Below are 23,447 nucleotides of genomic sequence, written 5' to 3' on the forward strand. Positions count from 1 at the left end.
GTTTTTGTGTACACATAGGCTAAAATCTTCGCTTCTACGCTTTTATTGACTATATGAAAGATCTATCTATACTTGTTACTACACATACATAGGGTTAATCTTTCGATTCAAAGCTGAAACCTTGAACTCATTGTTGGATCAGCAACTGATATATATAATATACAAAAAGAAGTAAAGATCATATAGGAGCAGATAACAACAATAAAAGTGACTGATTTAACATAGCTGGTAAAATGTGAGGATTATACAAAACTTATGTGAATCAACAATAAATATGGGAAGACAAATGTCCATAGTACCAAAATCCTATCTTCACTTATCCAGCAAAAAAAAACAAGATTTGGTATTAGAAGTTTTAACTCACAGGTAGATTTAAATATAACTTTACACAACATATGAACAAATAGCAATATACAAATAATAATAAAGCCTCAAGCAACTATACTGGCAAAACCTTATGATGGGACATGAATGTCTAAATAAATGAGAAGGAATAACTTGCATCAAGCCAGCAAGCAGAGCTGTCCTAGTAAAGAAAAAAATCTATAATTTTCATCGAAAATATTTTATTTCTCCAAGATATATTTGTGGATAATCCAATGTGCACAAAGCAGTGAATTGTGGATGTTCCATATTCGCGGCAAAGCAATCAAATATATTTTAAGGTCGGATCATACTTTTCCTTGATGGATTGCTCCTTAATGCTTGACCTGCACTGGAAATGTGTGAAGTTTGGATGAAGGTGAGATCTTTGAAGCTGTTTTACTTCCTGCTGGCCCTTTCTTGGAAGCTGCTGGGGACGAACCCTTAGCTGCACTTCTTTCTGCAATCCTCTTTTGCCTCTCGATCACTAATTCTTCCATTCTCTTGCGCATTTCTTCGTCCTATTTAAACAATGAGGAAGTATGATTTATAAGAAAGACAAAAATAATGGAGGCAAAAACAATGGGAAAATGAGGTTACTGGTTATTGTCGTACCCGATCTAATTTGCTCTTCTGGGTTGTCAGTTTGTTAGTAGGAGGAGACATCTTCTTGCTCTTTGCTAAAGCATCAATCCTGCTCCTTGACAGAGATCCTGGGGAGACTTTAGACCTTGCATCTTTTCCGGTCTTTGCAAGACTGTCCTTCTTAGTTGTGCTTTTACCTTTCACAGGAACAGTTTCTTCAGTAGGAGGAGGTTTTGCCTCAACTGCAGAAGATTTTTTATCAACTTGAATGAAAGAAGCTTCAATCTGAAAATCCAATTCTGGTTGCCAAGATGCCTCAAGAGGATCCAAACTAGTTTCTCTTGCCAGCACCACACAGAGGTCATCAGGTTGACTGGTCCCATATGTACTAAGCTTGGTTTTTGATGCAACTGGATCACTATTTTCAGCATTTGCTGCAGCAACCAAGTCTGCATCCATGCCAATGTCTGTTTTCCACTGAGAACCATATTGATCATCAAAAGCTGGTCGAGACTGTACCATGAAAGAATCATCAATAGGAGCAGCTCTTTCACTTTCGACTTGAGAGGAACTTTTCTGAGTTGACATGCTACTGTCATTGTCAAATATCATTCGCCTAGTCTCTTGAGTTTCTGAACTGCCGGAGTGGTTGACAACAAACCAATCTTCCCCATTACTATTTCTAATAGCAGAGGATTCAGAACCAAAATCAGATGGAGTTCCCAATGTATTGCCTCCTGATGGTTCTTTGTGCGAAAATAGAAGATGCACATCTTCAGAAACTCCTTTCTTCAAACTTGGCCTCATATCCTCACCATTGGCAAAATCTACCATGTTAACCTTTGTGCCATTATCTTCATGATTTTTGCTCATAAGAGAATCATCAGGTGTCAGATGGTCTCTTCTGACCTTCTCACCAGAATTCTTGATCCCATAGCCTTCATCCTGGAAGTCCAAAGGTAGCTGGTCACTGGTCCCATTCATACTTGGCTCCTCACGACTCATCAGAATATTCTGGAATGCATCCCAAGCCTTATTTCCTTTTGCTTTCTCAGATAACTTTGGTGACACGCCCTCATTTAGGTCCGTGTTGCTATAACCATTTGATTCATTCTCTACATCAAGATTCTGATGTCCTCTATTCTTGTTCCTATGTCCCTTTGAATTACGACGTTTCTCCAGTATTGCAACAGCATCATCTACCTGCTCTTTGATAGAATCTTCATCGAGTAAATGAGATTCAGCTGAAGATGAATCATAAGAAGATCCATCATTTTCCTCATTCTTTCTATTGGAAGTGATATAATTGATGTTGCGGATTACAACTCTTTTTGAGGATTTCTTCTTGTGCTTTTTAGCATGTGAGTTCTCCCTTGAAGAATGCTTTTTCTCATGCTTCCTAACTTCATCTGAATCAGTTCCAGAATCAGAGGCACTCGACTCAGTCTGTTCATCATCTTCTGAACTGTTATGTTCTTTGGATTTCTCCTTCTTCTTTGAGCGTTTGTGAGAGTCCCTAACAGAACCATTTGTGGAGCCATTTACATTTTGTGGCCACTGCATATGTGCTGGATAATATTGTAAAGGATGCATGCCAGCAAAAGGCATCTGTTGAGCTGGGCCATGAAAGTTGTACATATACGGAGGAATATGGTTCTGCCATGGCATTTGCATCTGAACTTTTGCTGATGGATCTGATGCAGGAAGATTCTCATCTGTGCATATAGCAGTTGAGGTTACCAAAAGAAAAAGGTGAGTCTATGCTGTAGACATAAATTTATATGACTACATACAATTTTTCTTGATCATTATTGGTATGCATAACACTACCTAATATAGTTCATATGATTCTTCTACTTTGAAGTCAATCTACGCACACAGATGGGAACTAATCAGTTGAAATTACAATCATTAAGGAAAAGTTTCCCTTTTATATGTTGACTGAGATAAACAAGTGCTACCACCTAAACTTAAATCTAGTAAAATAAATTAATGTTAGGAAAGAACAGATAGGATACCTTTGACACCATTTGAATTTGTTGAATCCTTCGAGTCAGAACTATCCAAAGAGCCATTATTGTCATATGCAAGAATAACACCTTGATTTCCCAAGTACGATAGATCCATTGGTGTACATGCCTTCATTGCAGCTACCTCATCCATCCATTGTCCATCTGTGTGCTTTTGTTTGTAAAGTTCCTTGAAATCTACACATGCATCCCTACAAGAAAGATAAGATCACACAAACTGAAGTTACAAAAAATGGAATTATAACAGTTGACTCAATTTTGACATCTCCCTAATAGTACTATGTATACAGTGAAAGACGTAGAAGCTTGTTATTATATCATCGTCAAAAGCTACACCTAGGAGTTCTCTAGTTCCATATGTAGGAAAGGCTTCCTTCAAAAATCAATATAAAATGGACAAGTGTACAATTTACCTTACAGCAAATAGAAGAGTAACAGACATTAAAACAAGGATAAACATAACGATGTGATGATTTCTTCGATTGTTAGACAGCAGATGTCCTCCAGACTGTGTTTTCAGCTATGCACCAGAATGGAAACAAAGGTTCACAATGATAATTGGAACCTGCCATAAATGTTTCTTCCAACTAAAGTAGTCAAAGACAAACATTGGTGATTCATTTTACACCAGTTGTTTTTCTTTATCTATATACCTAAGCTACAAAACATAGGTTATGATGGAGACACTTTACTGTATCATACCTAAGACGTACTGCACCAAAAGAATTAGCAAACTGTATGAGATCATCCAATTGGTCTATCTCAAAGCCTGCAACGGTTGCACGCGCATAAGCCATGGCCTGCTCTTTCCTAAGTAATGCCTTTCGGGTATCCAGGTGGCGTTGAAGGTGAATCCTGAAATGATAAAAAACAAATAACTCAGTAAGATTCTCTCGTGGAGATGCATTTACAATTCACTGTTGCTTCCAAGGGAAGAAAACTTACTTGGAGTTTTCTTTAGGTGCAGCATTATTAGCTTCTTCAACTTCAGATTTTGCCTAGAAAAACCAATCAAAGCGAAATTTTATAATGAGCTACTAGACTAAATGGAAATCACTAGCCAAAAATCTAACTGTGATCAAGTAAAATACCTTGAACGAATCGTTTGATTTCCTGGTGCTCTCACTATTAGCTGGTGAGCTTCCTGCAAGTCAAGCAACAAATGTACATTAGCCCCAATCTCAAAATGGTATGAACTCTACTAAGAAACAAAACTACAAATGTTATTATCATAAAAAGAAGAAATCTAGAATTAAATCTAATGGACAATGGGTATCTAATTTGATGTCTTGAACATACCTTCCTCTGAATTGCCATTGGAGCATTCATTGGATTGAATGGAACTCTCGATCTGTGAGATCTCTCGTTCCAATCGCATAAACCTCTCAAGAATTTCAGGTGTACTAACAAAGCGTACAAATCTGCCACAAACACAAAGAAACCACAGGTAAATAAAATCGAGTCTACCATTGCATCAGCTTCACATTTATGCTAGATCCAACAAGAATCCATTATTCTAACAGTTTGCAACTAGAGAATAACTTCTAAAATGCAAAAGAACACTAATTATGCTAAAACAACACTACCCTGTTTCCAAGATGTCCAATGAGCAATTATATCTGGTTAGAAGTTATTAGCAAAAAGTCTATACACATTTAGTCTACATTTTTAACCCATAATAATCACAATCTAGTGATGCTTTATGACCAATTTCACCATCAAGATCATCTGCAAGTAACATGTTGGTACTAATGAACAATGACAAAATTACTAAAAGCTTGAAACTTTTCAAAGATCAAACAAAAATTATACCTTAGGAATGTGGCTTTGGTGAACCAGTAGGCATGAGTTGAAGGTGGCCTCATAGTGATTGAATACCCACCTTTTGGAATCTGATCTTTAGCAAATTTCAAGTGAGAAATGAATGGTTCCACCAACCCAGATGCCAATTTCTCATTTTTACCCCCAGAAAACACCACAAGATCACATCTTTTTCAATACCCACAAATCAAAAACACACAAAAAATCAAATCTTTATCAGTTTCCATCACAATACAAAGCTAAAAAAACAGTTAACACAAACTTTGTGTGGAGAGGGGGGGGGGGGGTGTTTAAAGCAAAACCAACCTTGTTCTAGTTGGGGTGAGCTGAAACAGTGCATAATCAAGAAGGGTCTTGGAATCCATGTTTAACTAAAGCAAAGCTTAGTGGACAAAGGGGAGAAAATGGTGAAAAAATGAAACTCAAATAGCAAAAGAAATGGTTGTAAAGAACAAAGACATGTTCAAGAACGTGACATTTGAGAAATCTTTTTGTTGAACTGTAAATGGAAGAAAAATTGCCAGCAAGAAATGATGAAGCAATGGCAAGAATTGCACATGGAGAGATTTTTTTTTAATTATTATTTGAGCTTGTGAACTATAGGTTATAAGATTTTTATTTTTGACAATATGGGAGTGGGCCCCATGTTTTCCCCTTCAATTATTTCATTTTTATTCCAAGTACCCATTATCTCTTTGTCTTCACTCTTTCTTTTATGAAATTATTTTTTAAGAAAAATCTATAGAACCTCTTGAAAAAAAAGATGTGAATTTTAAGATTTTATTTTTAGGTGAACCGACACTTTTTCATTTTGTCTTTTTTAAAATTTAATTTAATATATATGATGAGTATATATACTTTATGTCATGAGCAATTATTTTTCATTTAAAGCTGGTAATAAAATCAACTGATACTTTATAATCATTCATTAATTTAAAACAATGCATAAGTACATTAATTTAAAACAATGCATAAGTAGTTGTGAGTATAAGTAACCATAAATATGAAAAATATAATGTTTTTATGACAGATTAAAAGTGAAACTGCGTTACATTAAATGATAGTATATGCATATTAAAAAAAATTAATTAATGGATGATCTTGTTTTGGTTAAAAAAATATTTCATTAACTTTTCTATTGTTAATTATGATTTTATATATTTTTCATGCATGAAAATAAGTTGTCTGTGGTTGCTTTAAAGTATTTTTGAAAAGAATGGTTATCCTTGTAATAGGACCAGAATTGAGATCTTTGACTTTATAATCATCAATATTATCATATTTTTTAATCTTACTTTTTAGAAATAATTAGTAGTAGGTAGTATATACATGTAGATGAGTTGGAAAAGATAATAATTAATTTTGGATTAGTTGGGAGGTCTACGTCTTATTTAACCACACTTAATTGATGAGAAAATGGACTGATGGTGTCTGAGTGCGATTATTTTAATTTAATTACATCTTAATTATTATACTCGATCACTCACTAATTTTATTCTTGTGAAGTGTAAATATTTAAGTTTTTAAAGATTAACTTCTCCACCTGGATGATCATATAATTTTTTTGCTTTTACCACCTTAGTAGTGAAATGATAAATATTAACTTTCACATTTCGAGTTAAAAGCACCAAGTATATAAGTTTATTTAATAAAATGTACTTTGTTTCAAAATTTTCAATAAAAATTTAGATTAGTTATATTTAAAAGTTGGGTTCAAACAGAATGCGTAAAATAAGAAAAGAATCATATAATAATCCTTTGTTAGTTATTAGTAGAATAAAGTTGCACTAGCAAGTTTCTCCATATCAAATTTGGTTATCATTTTTTTTCCTTTTCGAGTCAATTTGATTAATCTTTGAAATTGAACTGAGTTAAACTAAACTCAATATCTAAATAGTGTATAAAAAAGAACTATAAGTTGTTATATATTCTTCAAATATCAATAAAGATTAAAAAAAATATTCTAAACAATTCTTTTACAATTTCAAAAAGCATAAAACGATAAATAATTGAGAACAAATGTACTAAATATTAGGTTCATTATAAGAATGAATGATAGCCTATGACTAATAAAAATATCAATAATCTATGAATGATCAGGATAGAAATATCAATCGAAAAGATAAAGCTATAAAAAAATTTAAATTCAGACTATAAATAATGACTGACATCCTCACTTACGCAACGAAACTTTTATTTAAATTGTGACTCTCTAATTATAAAAAGAGGATGGACACATTGGCTTACTTCTGATCAAAGGTAGGAATAATCAAGCAATAGTTGATGACAACTCCTGCAATATGATTCCTCAAACAAACTATTTTTTTTCTTCTTTTTTTATTCTGTGTATGTTTGTGTGACAGTGTACTATCCAAGATCGTAGATGGGGATCATTCCATATTAAATGTAGAAATAAAATATTATATACTATAGTCTACAAGAGTTGACATTAACCTTAGTAGTATAAAAATATCTACGTCGATCGTCAACTTTTTTATCTAAATTAAAAAAAAAAAAGCCATGCAAAATAAACACTTAACTACTACATGTATATATCTATTTTCTTACTCCACTTAGTTATTGCGTGGTTCAAATAATTATTCTATCTATTTTCGAGTATTTAGATTGCTAAGTATACATCTATTTTGTTACTCTACTTAGTTATTGCGTGGTTCAAATAATCATTTTATCTATTTTCGAGTATTTAGATTGCTAATAAAGTTTAGTTATTATGTGGTTCAAATAAGCATCTTATTTATTTTCGAGTATTTAGATTGCTAATAAAGTTTTAGCTAATGCGTTATATAATTATTGAGTGAATAAGTTGATTATTTTTTAATATAGAAATAAAATTTTGATAAAAATATCGTTATTTAAAATATTAAAGTACACGACAAAAGTTTTTTATTAAAATTTAAACATTTATCACCTCGTGAAATTTCAAAGTTTTCATAAACAATTTGTTAAATTTAAAACTTCCGACAATTTTTTAAATTTAGTGAAAGTATGATCTTTTTAGTGAAACAATTTTAAAACTCCACTAATTATCAAAAGATATTAATGATTATTTATACAAAGTGGAAATTAAAATATAACTTCTTTTTATCAAATCATAATTAGATAGGACCAAAAAAAGGTTAGAAAAGCAAAAGACAATTAGGGTAAAGAGTTTCATTATTTAATAGCTAATTATTAAAAGTAGGACTCTTATCAAAACCCCAACTACAATATTAATATAGTAAAAGGCAAAATCCATCATTTTCACATTATTTATTACAATACAAAAGGCTATAAAAATGAAAGACCTAATCATTTAGCCGTAATTCCAAGACAGCCATGATACAGCTAATATATGCTTTAGCAACTTGCAAGGGTAGTGACATTTAATTAAATCACTTAACAATTAAAGAAAAATAAAAACTAATAAATACAAAAATAATTTCATTTGGTAGCTAGCTTTTGGCATAATATAAATAGCATAATAGTGTAACCAATATGTACTATATACTATGATTAGTATTGTGGGGTTCCATTGCTTAAAAAAATAAAAAATAGCAACTAACAAATTTCTCTTACTAGAAACAATAAAAATTCATGTTAATTTAATTTCACCATGGATTATTAAAAAATATATATTTAGCCACCAAGTAATGAGAATAATTGATTTATTTTATAATTTCTAGCAAGTGTTCGATCTATTACCTAGCTTTTTAATTGATTATTACACTCTCTCTTTATTTAATATAATATATTTTTAGGCAAAAAAAAATATAAATTACCCCCTAAATTTATCACCAAAAGTCAGTTACACATTTATATTATCATGATGATCTATTAGGCTATTACACACCTAAATTACTTAAAAGTGAATTTTTTTCAACCCTGACACACATACGACCTGTCACGTGATGAGAGAGTGTTTCACACTCGCGCCACGTCAACACCATGTCACTACTACATCAATAATTACGTCAGAATTTTCTTGAAAAAATTTATGTCACCCAATTTCTTCTTCTTCCTTATACACCATCAAACCCACCATTAAGTTACTACTGTTGTTGCTATTATCAAATTCACTTCTCTATCGCCATATATTTCACCACCCATAATCAAATTCTCCGTCGGAATCTTCTCACAATCATTGTCATCATAAAAAATCGATAACAAACATCATAAATTTAACTAATTAATCATTAATATTATTTTTTATTTCAAATGCTCACAATCAACAAAAAGACACAAAAAATAAATTGAATAATCCGTTCTTGACTTGACGAATTTGATATGGAAATAGTGTTTGTGATAAGAAAAAAAATGGAGGAAGAAGAAAGGTAGGTAATGTGAAGGAGAAGCGTGGAGGTGGAAAAAACATTGTCATATTTTTTACTCAAACGCGACTTTTTATATTTTTTGGTTAAATTTTATTTCCATGTCAGCTTTGAGGATGGTATTAAATTCACTTTTGAGTAGTATAAGTGTGTAATAGGCCGTCTCAATCGTTTAAGCATGTAACTGACTTTTCGGTACAACTTCAGGGGTGAATCTATGCCTTTTCCCTATATTTTAATTTACATGGTATATTTTTTAAAGATTTATATAAATTAAAAATATATTTTTAATATAATGTAAAATGTTAAATAATGACAAAAGTGTCACATTGGTGATTAATGAGATGCATGAACTCCTTATAAGGCTTGAACAATACTCTTCCATTGAGCTAACTTTTGGAGTGTGAGTTGGATTTAGGACCTAATTTTACATGGTATCTAAGCAGAGTCCGTCTCACCCGATGTTGGAATCTTCAAAATCAAAATTGTCCACGCACCAGATGCTATGTATGGTTAATGAGATGAAAAGAATGACAAAAGTCCTACATCGATAGTTAATGAGATGGATGGACTCCTTATAAGGCTTAATCAATCCTTTTCCTTTTGAGTTATCTTTTGAGTGTAAGTTAGGCCTAAGGCCTAATTTCGCATAAAGTTATGATGTTTACTTTATTGTTTATTTTAACCGTAAATTTTGCATTTTGTGAGTGGAGGGGTATGGGGCAAAGGTTGGTGGAAGTCGAGTTTTGATAAATTGAGTTAGCAAGGTTTTTTTTTTTTTATCATTATTCTTGAGAATATATATATCTTTTTCATTTTGCTACATTTCAAAAAAGATGTTAATTTAAATGCCCAAACAATATAAAATAATTTTTTACACAATATCACCATCTAAAGTAGTAATAAATAGTTACCAGCAATCATTTCGTAATAAAATGAAATTAAAAACTGATATGGTGAATTGTATAACATGTACGATATGTCGTAAATCATTTATTGACGTAATTATAAGTATTTAATTTTAAATTTAATTATTTATATTTAATCTGAGATAGCTATATAATATATTTATATAGAAAAGTTTAAATTTTAAATCTGTTTCTATTTAAATACACAATAATGACATAATATGTCCACATGGAATATGACGTACATACATAGTAATGACTATTCCTAAATAAGAGAAGAAGTATGAAATATTTTTTTAAAATAAGTAATTCTTCCATTTCAATTTGTTTGACCTACTGATTTATTTAAAAAGTATGTTTATTCCTCATTTGAACAAAATGTAGTCTGTAGTTTTTATTTTTCAGACGACATTTCGATATATTTAGTATATCTCTTATTTAAGAAGATCATCTATTCAAAAAATTTTACTATATTTTAAAATTTAATATCAAATCAAATTATGACAAATAAATTGAAACGAGAGAAACATTTTAGAATAATTTTGGTCTATGGGACTATAACGTAAAGATAATCTTTAATTTTACAAGCCCAAATCGTAGTGCAAGTCCAAGCCCAAGTAAATAAACTTTCAATTACATAAAATATTGAACAACTTACAAAATAACTATATTTATAGGGTTATTAAGGTTCAATAGCTATAAGTATGATATTTATAAAAAATGACTACATTTTAACTCTTTTTTTAGCTATATTATTGTATATGTTTTTTATTTATTTTTTTGTACATTGATACAATTATAATTACAATGAACTAAATAAGAAAAATGTATTAATTGTATGAGTTCAAATTAGTATCTTTATTTATAAAAATTTGAAGTATTAATATATCAAGAATACAAGTATTTGTAAAAACTTAATGTATTAATATATTAAACAAGATAAAGTATAACAATTTAGCATATGAACACGATAATTTGAAAAATGAATACATTATTTTTAAACAAAAAATGAATATACCAATAAAGTATACATATGAACATTGTTTTTGAACAAAAGATGAATATCTTTGACAAATACATAAACAAAAAAAATGAAAAATAATAGAATGTGTAAGTAGAAAAAGTGTGCAAGTATTCGATTGTATAAAAAAAATCAACAAACATCAATCTCTTGTTGGTCAAGTTTTTCTTATAATACTTGAGTTTTGGTGTTGACTCATGTATTTGTTTATAAAAGATTGTATTAATGTATCTAATATACTTGTATTGCGTAATTAACTTTTCAAATTTAATAGATTACTTATGTATCCAAATATACCTGTATTCAGATTTTACCATTTCAACTCGTATTAATATAAAAATACAAGTATCTATGTATATAACTATTCTACTATATACAAATTTGACAATTACACAAACCTCAATCTCTTTTTATTCGTGTTCTTCTTGTACTACTTTTTTTTTTTATAACTATAGTCATTGTAATATAGAAACAAGTCAATTGAAAGCCTATAAAAATAGATGGAACATATATGTATACAACTATGACCTATATAAAGAACAGGAGATAATCAATCAACTGATATCTGATGAATTCAAATTACAAAAATTTCTCCTAAAATCATCAAATTAAAGATCTTAAATTGAAAGAAATTTGGGAGAAAAATTACATAAATTTTGTGATATAAGAAGATTGATGAAAGAAAAAGTATTAGTGAGGGTAAACATGGAGAACCAATTACATAAAACATGCCTACACATAATAAATTAGGTCTGTAACAATAACTTTCCTATTTAATATTAATAACTTTTCTAATTATTTTTATATATAATTAACTTTGCTAATTTATTGTGTAACTATATCCATATAACATTAAAAAATAAATTGTAACTATTTATTTTAAATGTATTTTAATGTTTGCCATATTTTGTAATTTTTCCTAAATATTTTAATAAATTTTTGGTAAATATAAGCTGGCTTTCCTGGTCTTCCACTGTTGATAATTAAGAATGAAGACTAAATACCAAAAGAAATACTATATTATTTTGTTTGGTACATATTTAATACTTTTAGTATATGGTTTTCCAGTCATTTTTAGTCTATAGTAGAAACGTCTAAATTTTGAATGGCGCACATAATATGATAAATCTGCCTCATGCATATTTGCCTTCTTTTGATCAAGTCAATTTGGGCTTCCTCAGACAGCCCAAATAAGGACATTTGTCGGGGAAAATAATGATTATGTAATATACCTATAGTTTTGATTATTTTTAACGTGTGGTTATTAATTTTGTAAAAAGAAAAAAAAATTATTTATTTTTTTAATTGTATAAATTTAAAATTTTTATAATTTGGCCTCTGATTGTATAAATTCAGAATTTGTATAATTCGCTTCTTGATTGTATAACTCATAATTTTTATATGTTTATTTTAACTATTTGTACATGATTTAAGAAAAGATCATAATAAATTATCATTTTTGTATTTTGGCACGTAAAATATTCAAACGGCTTTTGAAAATTTTCTATATGTATAAATACAAATTTTGTATATACTTACCTTGTTTGTATATTTGCAAGCAAAATATACAAACGGACAAGCAAAATATATAAATATACAATTATGGAGCGCAATTACTGAAACCAGCGTTTTAAAAAATATATTTGGAGCGAGTCTTGGGGCGAGATGTACTAAAAATGCTTCGGGACGTAAATGAAAGACGTAGATCCATAAGGCGTAAATCCTAAAATTTGAGGCGTAAGCCTCAAGCATAAAAACGCAAGTACTGGGCGTAAAAACGTACACATGGGACTTACATGAGAATACGCTCCGTAGATCCATGGGACTTACGCTTCGTATCTCGAGGCTTACGCCTCATTCTATACTGTATAAAACGTCACGCCTCACCCCCCCACCCCCCCGCCTTTTAAAACATTGACTAAAACTATATTGGTGAGCTTTACCACGCCACAAAACATATATACATACATACATACATACATACATATATATATATATATATATATATATATATATATATAATTCTTCGTCTCATTTATGTGTCATAGTTCATATTTCTGGATTTCTTAATTGTTTTTTTATTGTGAACTTAGATATATACAGAAGCTTTTAAGATTTTTGAAAATAAATTATCTATATTTAAAAATTACGTAAAAAGTAAATAACTTATAGATGGAGAGAAATCATCCATTCTGATTTTGAAAGACTTGTAATCTGATAAGTAATAAAGAACTTTTTTATAAAAAATATGAAAAAACTAACAATCATACTACATATACAATTATTGAAGAAGGAATCAAGAAAAAAAAATATTGAAAGCCATGAATTTGGTGGTTACCTGCGAAAAGTGAAGAACATCGGAGGGAGAAGGTCAAAATTTTCCCAATGGAAATTCAAATTAGAAGGAAAGAATAATTTTAGGAAAAGATATGGAATGAGAACAGGAGAGATAAATTGGATTTTGAATAAAATTATATAAAAATCTTTAAATGATATTTTTATCATATATACAAATAGTTAATGGGTCTCATTAATTATGACAAAAAAAAATTAAAACTAAATCCTTATTAACTAAATACACAGAGATGTTTGTCTTCACCTGTAATTTTCCCTAAAAATTATATTAAAAAAATAAGTCGTTTAAATTTAGAAATTCAAAGGGAACCACACAATATGAATTCATGAAGGGAGTAGAATTTGACTGCCAATTAGCTAGAGAAGAATTGAAGGGCCACACATTAATTGTTTGTCCAACAAGCCAAGTTAATGTTGTTGTGAATTATATTACTATATATATATATATATTTATGAATATTATGAATAGAACAGTCAATTTGCCACGTTTTTCCATTACTGAATTTAGATCAAAATATTTTCTTTTAACATCCATTCGTGTAAGTTCAATTTTGTGTACTTGTACAAGGAGCATGAAAACAGCTTCTTGTTCTATATCCACATTCAGGATGGATTAATGACCAAGTTATTTAAAAAAAACATCCAATTCCTTTCGTTATATCTGTTTGCAATAAATTTTAAACTGACGAAAAATAAATTATAATAACAAAAATATATATAAAGAAATAAGAATATTTTATTAAAAGCAATGCCAATGCACTTTTTTGTTCCTCCTTTGATTTCTCGGTGATTTGAGAGTACGTATTTCTCGAACTAAAATGATTAAAATTTACCTATCTTCTTGAATATTTTGATTATCTAAAGAGTTTAGGAGATATTTGAGAGAGATGTTTTCGTGGTGTCTTTATGAATATTCAAAAATTTATGGAATATTTTTGGTTGACTTTTCAAGAGAATATAATATCCTTTAAATAGACACGAACCAGGGTCTTAGCTGGAGCAGCCTCCAAGAAGCCTAATGAAAATTAAACTCGTATTATTTAGTTCAACTGAAATAAACACACCCATCTTGTAAAGTCCGATAAAATTTTGATGTCCACAACATTGCCTAGACATTTACCTAAGGCATGATCAAACTATTTGAGACGAGTATTATCTTTTAAGAAGCTTATATTATAGAGTAAGGTTTTGAAAATTCTTTATAATTAATTATGAAGAAGAAGAATTAACGATATTTGACGTCCAATTGATGAGTTAATCAAATATAACGGGTTATAAGATATGTAAGGTATTATATATGGAATGTTAATTAATTATAATAAGACAGATTATTGTAGTAAAATATTGGGTGCTCATATATAATATATAAATATATATATATATATATATTGAATAGTCTTATTTATCGGACTTCAACTTAAATTTCGAGACGATCGATCTGAATTCTGAAGTTAGAAAATTTGGTAATTTCCCACTTTTGACTAATCTCCTTCCCAAAAAAAAAAACAAAACAGATAATATCATGGAAATTAAAGAATGTCTGAATAAAAATATTTAAGATGAAATTCACTCATTTTTTCCCAGATATATCATGCCAAATTACTATTTTTAGCATGTGGTTATATTATATGAATATTATTGACCTAATATGATCTTTTTTTAAAAATTAAATTAGAAAAGTATTTTATTAAATTAATCTTATTAATGATCTTTCGGATTCTAAATAAGATACTGTTGATAAGGATAGTATATACGATAAAGAATAATAGTAAGTTTTCATTGAAATGGACAAATAAAATGAAAAATTTATTTTTATCATAGAGACCAAGTAAAATAAAAAATCTTATTACTGATCTTTGGGGTTATAAATATGATATTGTTGATAAGGATAGTATATACGAGAAAGAATAATAGTAAGTTTTCACTGAAATGAAAAAATAAAATAAAAATTTATTTTTATCATAGAGACCAAGTAAAATAAAAGCACCGAAGTGAAACACAAATATATATAATAAATTGTCGCTACTTGAAATCGAACAAAAGTATTTGCTATGGTGTTGAACAATTCTACTACTAATCATACATGCTCTTTAATAGGGTTTTGCACTTAAAAATCTGATGGAATCCTTCCATTTTTGGAAGAGAAAAATAAAAAAAACTGAGAGGCTTCGTATTTTTTTTTAAAAAATAATTTTTTATTTTATAAAATAGCTTTCACATATTTTTGGCCGAAAATAATCAATGGATGTTAATTTATGTTATTTTTTTTTAAAAAAAAAAAAGAAAATCAGTAAAACCCTACACAAACTTTCATTTTTTCAATCATTTTTAAAACTTTTTTTTAGTAGTGCTCTATTATTTGGATCATAACCCTATTTATAATTACACATTCGAATATCTACCCATATAATTTAATACTCCTACAAGAAAATTGTGAATTACATAGAAATTTTCCTGAAAATTAGTATGAAATTTCGAAGAAAACTTTTTTTTTCCTGTAAATTTTCATACTAATTCCCAAAAATCAACATGTAATTCACAGTTTTCTTGTAGCGTTTCATGAATCGTCTTAGATCCGATCAACTTCAAACATAAATTAACATATCATTAAAATTTGAGATAATTTTTTTATGATATATAGTAATAAACATACTTCTTTAATTATTAATACATACATATATATGTGCAACTCCATATATTCTTACAAAGAAAATTCAAATAACTCTTTTTATGAAGAAAATTCAAAAATTCATATTATTATCCAAACTCAAAAAAGTTGGTATATATAATTATATATATGTATAAAGGGTATTTAAAAAAAATAAAATACTCCTTCATTAAAAGCGTGTTTGAAGGATTAAACTCTCCATAAACCCTTGAGAGTCAAAAAATTCAAACTCTTTTACTCTTTTTCTTCTTTCTTGTCAAGTGTCAAACCAAATACTAGTATTTTCTTGAGTTCCAATCTCAATAGTAGAAAAGTAGCCAAGACCCTAGGAAATTAATGATCAAACATAAAGAATTTAAAATATCAATTAGTATAAATAGCCTATATGAGAATAGGTCATATATCATATACTCATTCAATACACAAAAATTAAAAAAAAAAACGTCATTTTATTTATAACTTGTCGATAAAGCCATGCAACGTTCAATATCTTCTTCCAAAAATGTATGCAACCAAATTCTCCGGCTCGGTAAACGACTCGAGCCGGGGATGAATAAATATCGCACACCTTGCGATATTTTTATAAATCATAGGGGAATCGATACGAAGCAAAATGTCGCGGGGTTGTTATACGAACATATTAAAAATAATCTCGGGCTTCGTCCGTTCTTGGATAGCAAGAACATGAAGCCCGGCGATAAATTGTTCGATAAAATTGACCCCGCGATTCGCCATTGTAAAATTGGGGTGGCTATATTTTCACCTCAATATTGTGATTCGTATTTTTGTTTACATGAACTGTCTCTAATGATGGAATCAAAAAAGAAGATCATACCTGTTTTTTGTGATGTTAAGCCTTCTGAGCTTGCTGTGAAGGATTTGAATCTTAATTTTCCTAATAAAGATTTGGAGAAATTTAACTTGGCTCTTGAGGAGGCAAAATACACCGTTGGACTCACATTTGATACCTTAAAAGGGTGAGTATGTACAATTTTTTCGTCTCAATTTACGTGTTATTCTTTTTTTTAAAATTTTTTTACAAGAAAAATGCCAACGTACTTCCTTATTTCCTACAATTTTTTGTCTTGATTTATGTGTTATACATTTCTTTATGATTTGTTACAAGAAAGAACGTCATACTTCTTATTTAAAAACAAATTTACGTTAAATTTTTTATTTTACAAATAATGAGATGATTTAAAGCTAAACAAATATTTTTATGACTTATTAAAAATCTCAAATTTCAAAGAGTTTTTTTTTCGTTCTTCCATAAATTTTGTGTCCAAGCAAACACAATCGTATAAATTCAGACAAAACGGCTAAGTTTCCTTTTGCACAATTTAAACAATGGTGACACACCTAAACTATCAAATTATCTGCTATCTTTCACAACTGATGTTTAAACAATTTTTTAAAAAAGAAAACTAAATTACTAATTTTAATTTATTTTTTCCAAAAAATAATAATCTTTTGTTGAGATTTGAACTCTGATCTTTCATGATTTTCTTTGCACTTTATTGACCAAAATAGGCTACATTATAAAGTGCAAGTATTGACTCGATACCATTATCGTATTGAAAATATGAACTTATAAAATGATGTTTATTGAAATACGTGTGACATAGCTTATTATGACTTTGTTATTATAGAAAAATAGAATATATTAGATAACCAAATTATACGGAACATTAAAACTTTATTATACTTCAATGATATAATTATTGTAATCTAATATACTTATACAATGTTGTTTTTTGAAGGGATTGGTCAGAATTTTTGGTTAAAGCTTCAGATGCAATAATGAAGAACTTGTACGAGGTAGAAAGAGAGAAGTTTATCAACAGAAAAAAATATATTCGTAGACAACAACTTTTGCATAACTATTGATCAAGTAAAAAAGATATATAATACAATAAATTCGAGCCAGAAGAGATTGTTCAGGTGGTAAATATCTTCGAGGCTCGAGCCACTTAAGAAGCACAAAAAAAAAGTGGAAGCATAAAATAAAATCTAATAAATTCTCATGCATTCATTTGTTTATTAATTAGTTCAAATTCTTTTTTTAACAGAAGTCCTTTAATTAGGAAGACTCAAAGGACTTTTTCCTAGCTAACACATTCAATATTCATTCTTCTTCTTTTTCTTCAATAATTTGTCATGTAATATGAAAGTTTTTTAGACTTTTTTTTTTTTAGTCTATGTAATCAATCAAATCAATCTAATATAATGCATAGATGATTCTTGAATATTTCAAGCACTTTTTCTTAATAGACGTTTGGCTATGTGATCAGGGACGGACTCACACTATACGGTGGGGTACACGTGTACCCGATAACTTTTGAAAAAATCATATGTATATCTATTTTGAAAAACTGATAGAAATTAAGATATAGTTAACAGTGCACCCATAAAAAACATAGAAGTACTCTTGTGCAATTAGTAAAAGATACCACCCTTGAGACCAGGATTAAATCTTCAAATCTTGGGTTAATTGGCCCATTCTGCATGCAATTTAATCTCATAAATCATGAGAGGACTAATTCTTGGTTTTACTACAAATTAGGTATACTATGTTTTTGTACTTTGAGGTTTGACTTATTTATATCGTCTGTGGTAAATAACTTTTTTTTCCCTTTGAATTGGACAAAATAGAAAAGTCATTTATTGGATACTAATGATAAAGACTTTTCAAAATTCAAACTCTCTTTGTGCTCATTTTTAATCATCATAAATATTTAACGAATTTTGTATAAATTAGGAATTTTACTCAATATTAATAAGAGAGGAACTCACGTTTGTACCAGAAGAATTGCAATTTATTATATTTTTATACAATAATTAAGTATGGTATATGAGTACAATTAGATGTTTTTATTTTTTACTTATAATTTTATGTGATGCTTTAATAATTGATTGAATTTTGTGAGGAATAATGTAGCAATGAGCGTATACTGAACTAGAGAAAAAAAATCTACACAAAATAACTCACATTGTTAATTAAAGCTTAGACCTTTTGTCACAATTTGAAGGAAAAAAAAGGTTTAGATTAATTTAAATTTAAGTGCACACTTTTTTAATATAAAATTTTACCTAATGAATGACTATTATTTTCGTAGATATTTTTTGAAAATGTTTGAAAAAAATTATAGTCATAAAAAGAATACAGTTTAACTCTTCCATTGACAAATTTACGTATTTTCTTATTAACCAAAATATATAAACTACCCACATTTATACATAAGTACATGTACTATATAATATCAATAACATTATATTTTACTTTAATTTAATTAAACAAACTACTATTTAAGTTAATTTTCCTTTTTAGTTAAAAAAAAAGGTCGAAAGTCGACAGGACATAATCGTACGACGAAACATTAGCCGACATTAATTATTTATTTGGACCATAATAATCACCGCCGGACTTATATAGTCCTAATTTAATTTTGTCCTTTTTTTGGATGATAAAAATCATAATATTCCCTTTTAATTTTTTTAATATTTAAAATTTGTCTCATATCGTTTTATTGTTTGTTCTTTAATTCTTGGAACTTTACATTCCCTTTTTGGAAAAAAAGAAAAAAAAAATAGGTCAGTCAGCCTGGTGTGCTGAGGCCAAAAAATCTGCGACTTGGTCTACTTTAAGTTTCTTTATATATCTCCCTCTAGCCTAGCTTGGGATCGCAATGGGGTGTGGTTGGTTTAAAATTTTGTGGGGCGGGTTTAAGGTTGTGGAGGGCTCGGGGGAGAGGTGCGGAGTGGATTTTAAAAAAATTAATAAATAGTGTGGTTATGTGATTTTATGCGCGTTTAAATTTAATTTTAATTTTTTACGTGTTATAAGAGTGATATATTGAGAATTTTTAATTTAGATAATTTCTTTGAAGTTAGTAAAATATTGAAGATAGTAAATGAAAATGACTCAGTAAAAATTAATTCAATTTCTTATATGTTTTTCAATTGACCTCTAAAAAAATAAAATTTTAAGTTATTATACTATTAAATTTACAACTTAATGAAAAAATGAATTTATTTTTATGAATTTTATTTTTAATATCAAAGTTAATTAGAAAAAGAACATATCAAAAAAATTATACGGAACAGCTTCATGCAAAGCGAGTCTATGCAAGGCGGGGTGAGCCGGATTAAAAATGAGAAAAATGGTTATGCGGGGTGGGGCGGGCATGGATTAAAAAATGGGAAAATTGTATATAATAGCAAACTAATAACCTAAAATAAATGGAATAGCTAGGGTTTGATATAATTGTGCTCCATAGCAAACGTTAGCTAAAATTTGCCAGCGTCTCTCTCCCAGAAATCTCGCTCGCCACTCTCCATTCTTGCTCGCCTCTCTCACTATATACATAGAAGTGTATAATTCTGTTTCTGTTTTGTATAAAGCGAGAGAAAATTGTATATACACATGCAAAAATATATATCTTCGTGTTATACACTTAATTATACAATTTACAAACATTCTACTTCAAATATTGCAGAGAAAAAGGTCAACGAATTATATAATTGCGAATTATACAATTGCAGTGAAATACAATTTTCTCTAACTTTATACAACATAAGTGTATATATTGTGTTTCTGTTTTTGTATAAAGCGAGAGAAAAACATATATCTTCTTGCTATACACTTAATATTACAGCGAAATAGGCAGTGAATTATACAATTGTGCATTATACAATTACAGTGAAATAGGATAACGAATTATACAATTGCAGCGAAATAGGCCAGCGAATTATACACTTGTATATGTATAGCGAATTATACAGTTTTTATGTTTGCTATGGAGCACAATTATGCAAAGTTTGCTATAGCATACAAATATGAATTTTTTGTTTGCTATATGTGAAAGTTGCCATTAAAAAATTTGCAGCTTAAGCTCAACCTGCTCCGCGCCCCCCCCCCCCCCCCAACCCCCAATTACATCCCTATGAGTAGCTGACAAAATTGTTCATGTGATCATGAGGTTAGGAATTCAAGTCTTGAAAATAACTTTTGACAGTAATACAAAATAAGAATACGTACAATAGGTCTTTGTGCATGTCGAGTTCATCTTCAAACCCTATTCATAACAAGAACTTTAAAACTGAAACGAACTATACATATATTTGGGACAAATTATATATAGTTTTTGATACCAAACATATTTTTTCTTTTCAAAATATACGAGTACACCGTTCGGTTCATTTTCTGTAATCTTGTTTAATCCACTTTTCTACGGATATAGTACAAATTTTGAGACCAACATTTTTTTTTTCAAAATATACAAATATTCTCTATTTGTGTGTTTTAAGTTAAAATTGTTTGACTAAATATAAAATGTATAAGGAGAGAAATGAAATGTTTTAAATTTTGTGATTTTAAATTATACACATATTTAAACTTTTGTTTAAGTATAAGACTTTTGAAAATTGTGTTATAATTTGTTATAACATTTATATAGCCATAAAATCTTATAATTAAGAGTAAAATGAAAAAATGTTAAATTAAGTTAATTTAAGTTTTGGTAGAAAGGTTTTTTTTAATATACCAACTAAAATGGAACAAGTCATAATAAAAGGGGACCATTCTTGATTTGCGTTTGTCTTTCTTATTCTTATTCTTATGTAAAAGTCATGCTAATCAGTTATGAATATGACTAAGATAGAGAATTAATCCACCTGAAAATATGTCAAATTCAATTTTAAACTTTGAAAATATGTTTGTATATATTAAAGAGAAAGATAATCTATTATGGCTTGTATTATTAAAAAAAAAAAAAACCTGTCCTTTTTCTTCTTCTCTTTTGTTTAGTTTGATATAGCTCTATAAACATCTTCCCTTCTTACTTTTTGTATTTGATTGCAAATTTGGAGTGAACTCTCATTCTGTGAGTGTAATTATCCCTTTTAGTATTTTTTTTAAAAATCAAATAATATTTAGTTACACCGTAAAAATAACGAGTTGAATCGAAAACATGAGCTCCTCAATGCAATGACTTTATTTTTATTTGAACCCACGAAAAAATGATTATTAGGAAAACGAATAGTCAATTTTAAATTTGTTCACATACAAATTGGGAACACATACATGCATGTACAACTAGTTACACATAAACAAATAATTACATTCAAATATGATATCCTTATGATCTTAGTTAAGATTCTATTTGCATGCATGTGAGTAAAGAGTATATTGCTATGTTTTAATAGTACGACGATTCTATATTTAAAAAATTAATAAATTAAATCTCGCTATATTTTACAAAATTAATTAATTTCTCATTTTCGCGCATCAAATTAATGTATCTCTCGCATTAGATTAGTGTATCATGTATAAAATGTACCTCGCACATCAGATTGTTGTATCTCGCGCATCATATTAGTGAATCTCACGCATCAGATTAGTGCATCATGTATAGAATGTACCTCGCGCATTAGATTTGTGTATCTCACGCATCAGATTAGTGTATTTCACGCATCAAATTAATGTATCTCGCGCATCAAATTAGTGCATCATGTATAAAAGAATTTTTAACCAAACTAGGCCATTATATAAAACAATTTACCAAAGTAATACTTTTTTCTAAAATTTTACAAAACTAGTATAAACGTATTTCACGGTAACGTTTTAGGGTAATTTTTTTATAAAAAAAAATAACAACATTAGGTTGATATACGTTACTGTGAGTAACATATATCAATCTGATGCCATCAACTTTTAAAAAATAAAATATATCCTAAAACGTTACTGTGGAATACGTTTATACTAGTTCTGTAAAATTTTAGAAAAACATATTATTTTGGTGAATGGCTTTATATAATGGCTTAGTTTGGTTAAAACACCATGTATAAAATGTACCTCACGCATCAGATTAGTGTATCTCGTGCATCAAATTAATGTATCTCGCACATTAGATTAATGTAGCAGCTCTTATATTATTATATCCATTTTAAAGAATTTTTGTAATTATAAGCTTTTAAGAAATAGATTGTAATTTTGTGTTAAAAGTATGATTTCTGTAATTTGTTCTTTTTCTTAAGGGAAATTTTTCAAAATGTCAATATTTTAGCATTTAAGAGGACTCATTAGCAACAACTTCAATATTTAGTAAAATGTCATTTTAGTTTGTTATGTATGTTTTTATTATTTATTTTTATTTAAAGAATATAATTATTTAATAAGAGAAAATTAAGGGGGGGAATATTTCAAAAAAAAGGCAAGCATCCTTAATTTTCTCATCAGTTACATTTTCAAATAAAATTTAAATTTTGTTTTTTTTTCTCTAGAATTTTTACCTTTTTAAAATTATATTCATTCCACAATATATTCTATTTATATTTATTATAGTTTTTTATTAGTTTGTATTCATTTCA

At 28.7% G+C, this 23,447-nt stretch overlaps 3 protein-coding genes across 3 annotated transcripts in view; 2 read left to right on the plus strand and 1 right to left on the minus strand.

Annotated features, from left to right (window-relative positions):
* The window catches only part of LOC101263372 (polyphenol oxidase, chloroplastic-like), a 43,542-nt gene that overhangs the window by 12,426 nt on the left and 7,669 nt on the right, over positions 1 to 23,447 (plus strand). The gene's annotated exons all lie outside the window — the stretch shown is intronic.
* Positions 194 to 5,547, minus strand: LOC101263075 (COP1-interacting protein 7). Its single transcript, XM_004232784.5, has 9 exons — positions 5,106 to 5,547; positions 4,791 to 4,967; positions 4,278 to 4,399; positions 4,070 to 4,122; positions 3,924 to 3,976; positions 3,681 to 3,833; positions 2,967 to 3,169; positions 979 to 2,663; positions 194 to 884 (listed from the first exon to the last, which is right to left on the minus strand). The coding sequence occupies exons 1-9, from the start codon at positions 5,162 to 5,164 to the stop codon at positions 699 to 701; spliced, it is 2,691 nt and encodes an 896-aa protein (XP_004232832.1). The 5' UTR covers positions 5,165 to 5,547; the 3' UTR covers positions 194 to 698.
* LOC101244742 (probable 2' cyclic ADP-D-ribose synthase BdTIR) lies at positions 16,482 to 18,325 on the plus strand. The gene is made up of 2 exons (XM_004233778.5): positions 16,482 to 17,056; positions 17,840 to 18,325. Exons 1-2 carry the CDS (start codon positions 16,554 to 16,556, stop codon positions 17,964 to 17,966), a joined length of 630 nt encoding a protein of 209 aa, XP_004233826.1. The 5' UTR covers positions 16,482 to 16,553; the 3' UTR covers positions 17,967 to 18,325.

This window comes from Solanum lycopersicum, chromosome 2, assembly GCF_036512215.1.
Source record: "Solanum lycopersicum chromosome 2, SLM_r2.1".
Lineage (NCBI taxonomy): Eukaryota > Viridiplantae > Streptophyta > Magnoliopsida > Solanales > Solanaceae > Solanum > Solanum lycopersicum.

Coding starts and splice junctions, on each gene's coding strand:
- LOC101244742 (XM_004233778.5), top strand. CDS start 16,554: ATGCAACGTTCAATATCTTCTTCCAAAAATGTATGCAACCAAATTCTC. Junction 17,057..17,839: donor ACATTTGATACCTTAAAAGG/GTGAGTATGTAC, acceptor TGTTTTTTGAAG/GGATTGGTCAGAATTTTTGG.
- LOC101263075 (XM_004232784.5), bottom strand. CDS start 5,164: ATGGATTCCAAGACCCTTCTTGATTATGCACTGTTTCAGCTCACCCCA. Junction 4,123..4,277: donor CAATGGCAATTCAGAGGAAG/GTATGTTCAAGA, acceptor CTTGACTTGCAG/GAAGCTCACCAGCTAATAGT. Junction 885..978: donor AGAAGAGCAAATTAGATCGG/GTACGACAATAA, acceptor TTGTTTAAATAG/GACGAAGAAATGCGCAAGAG.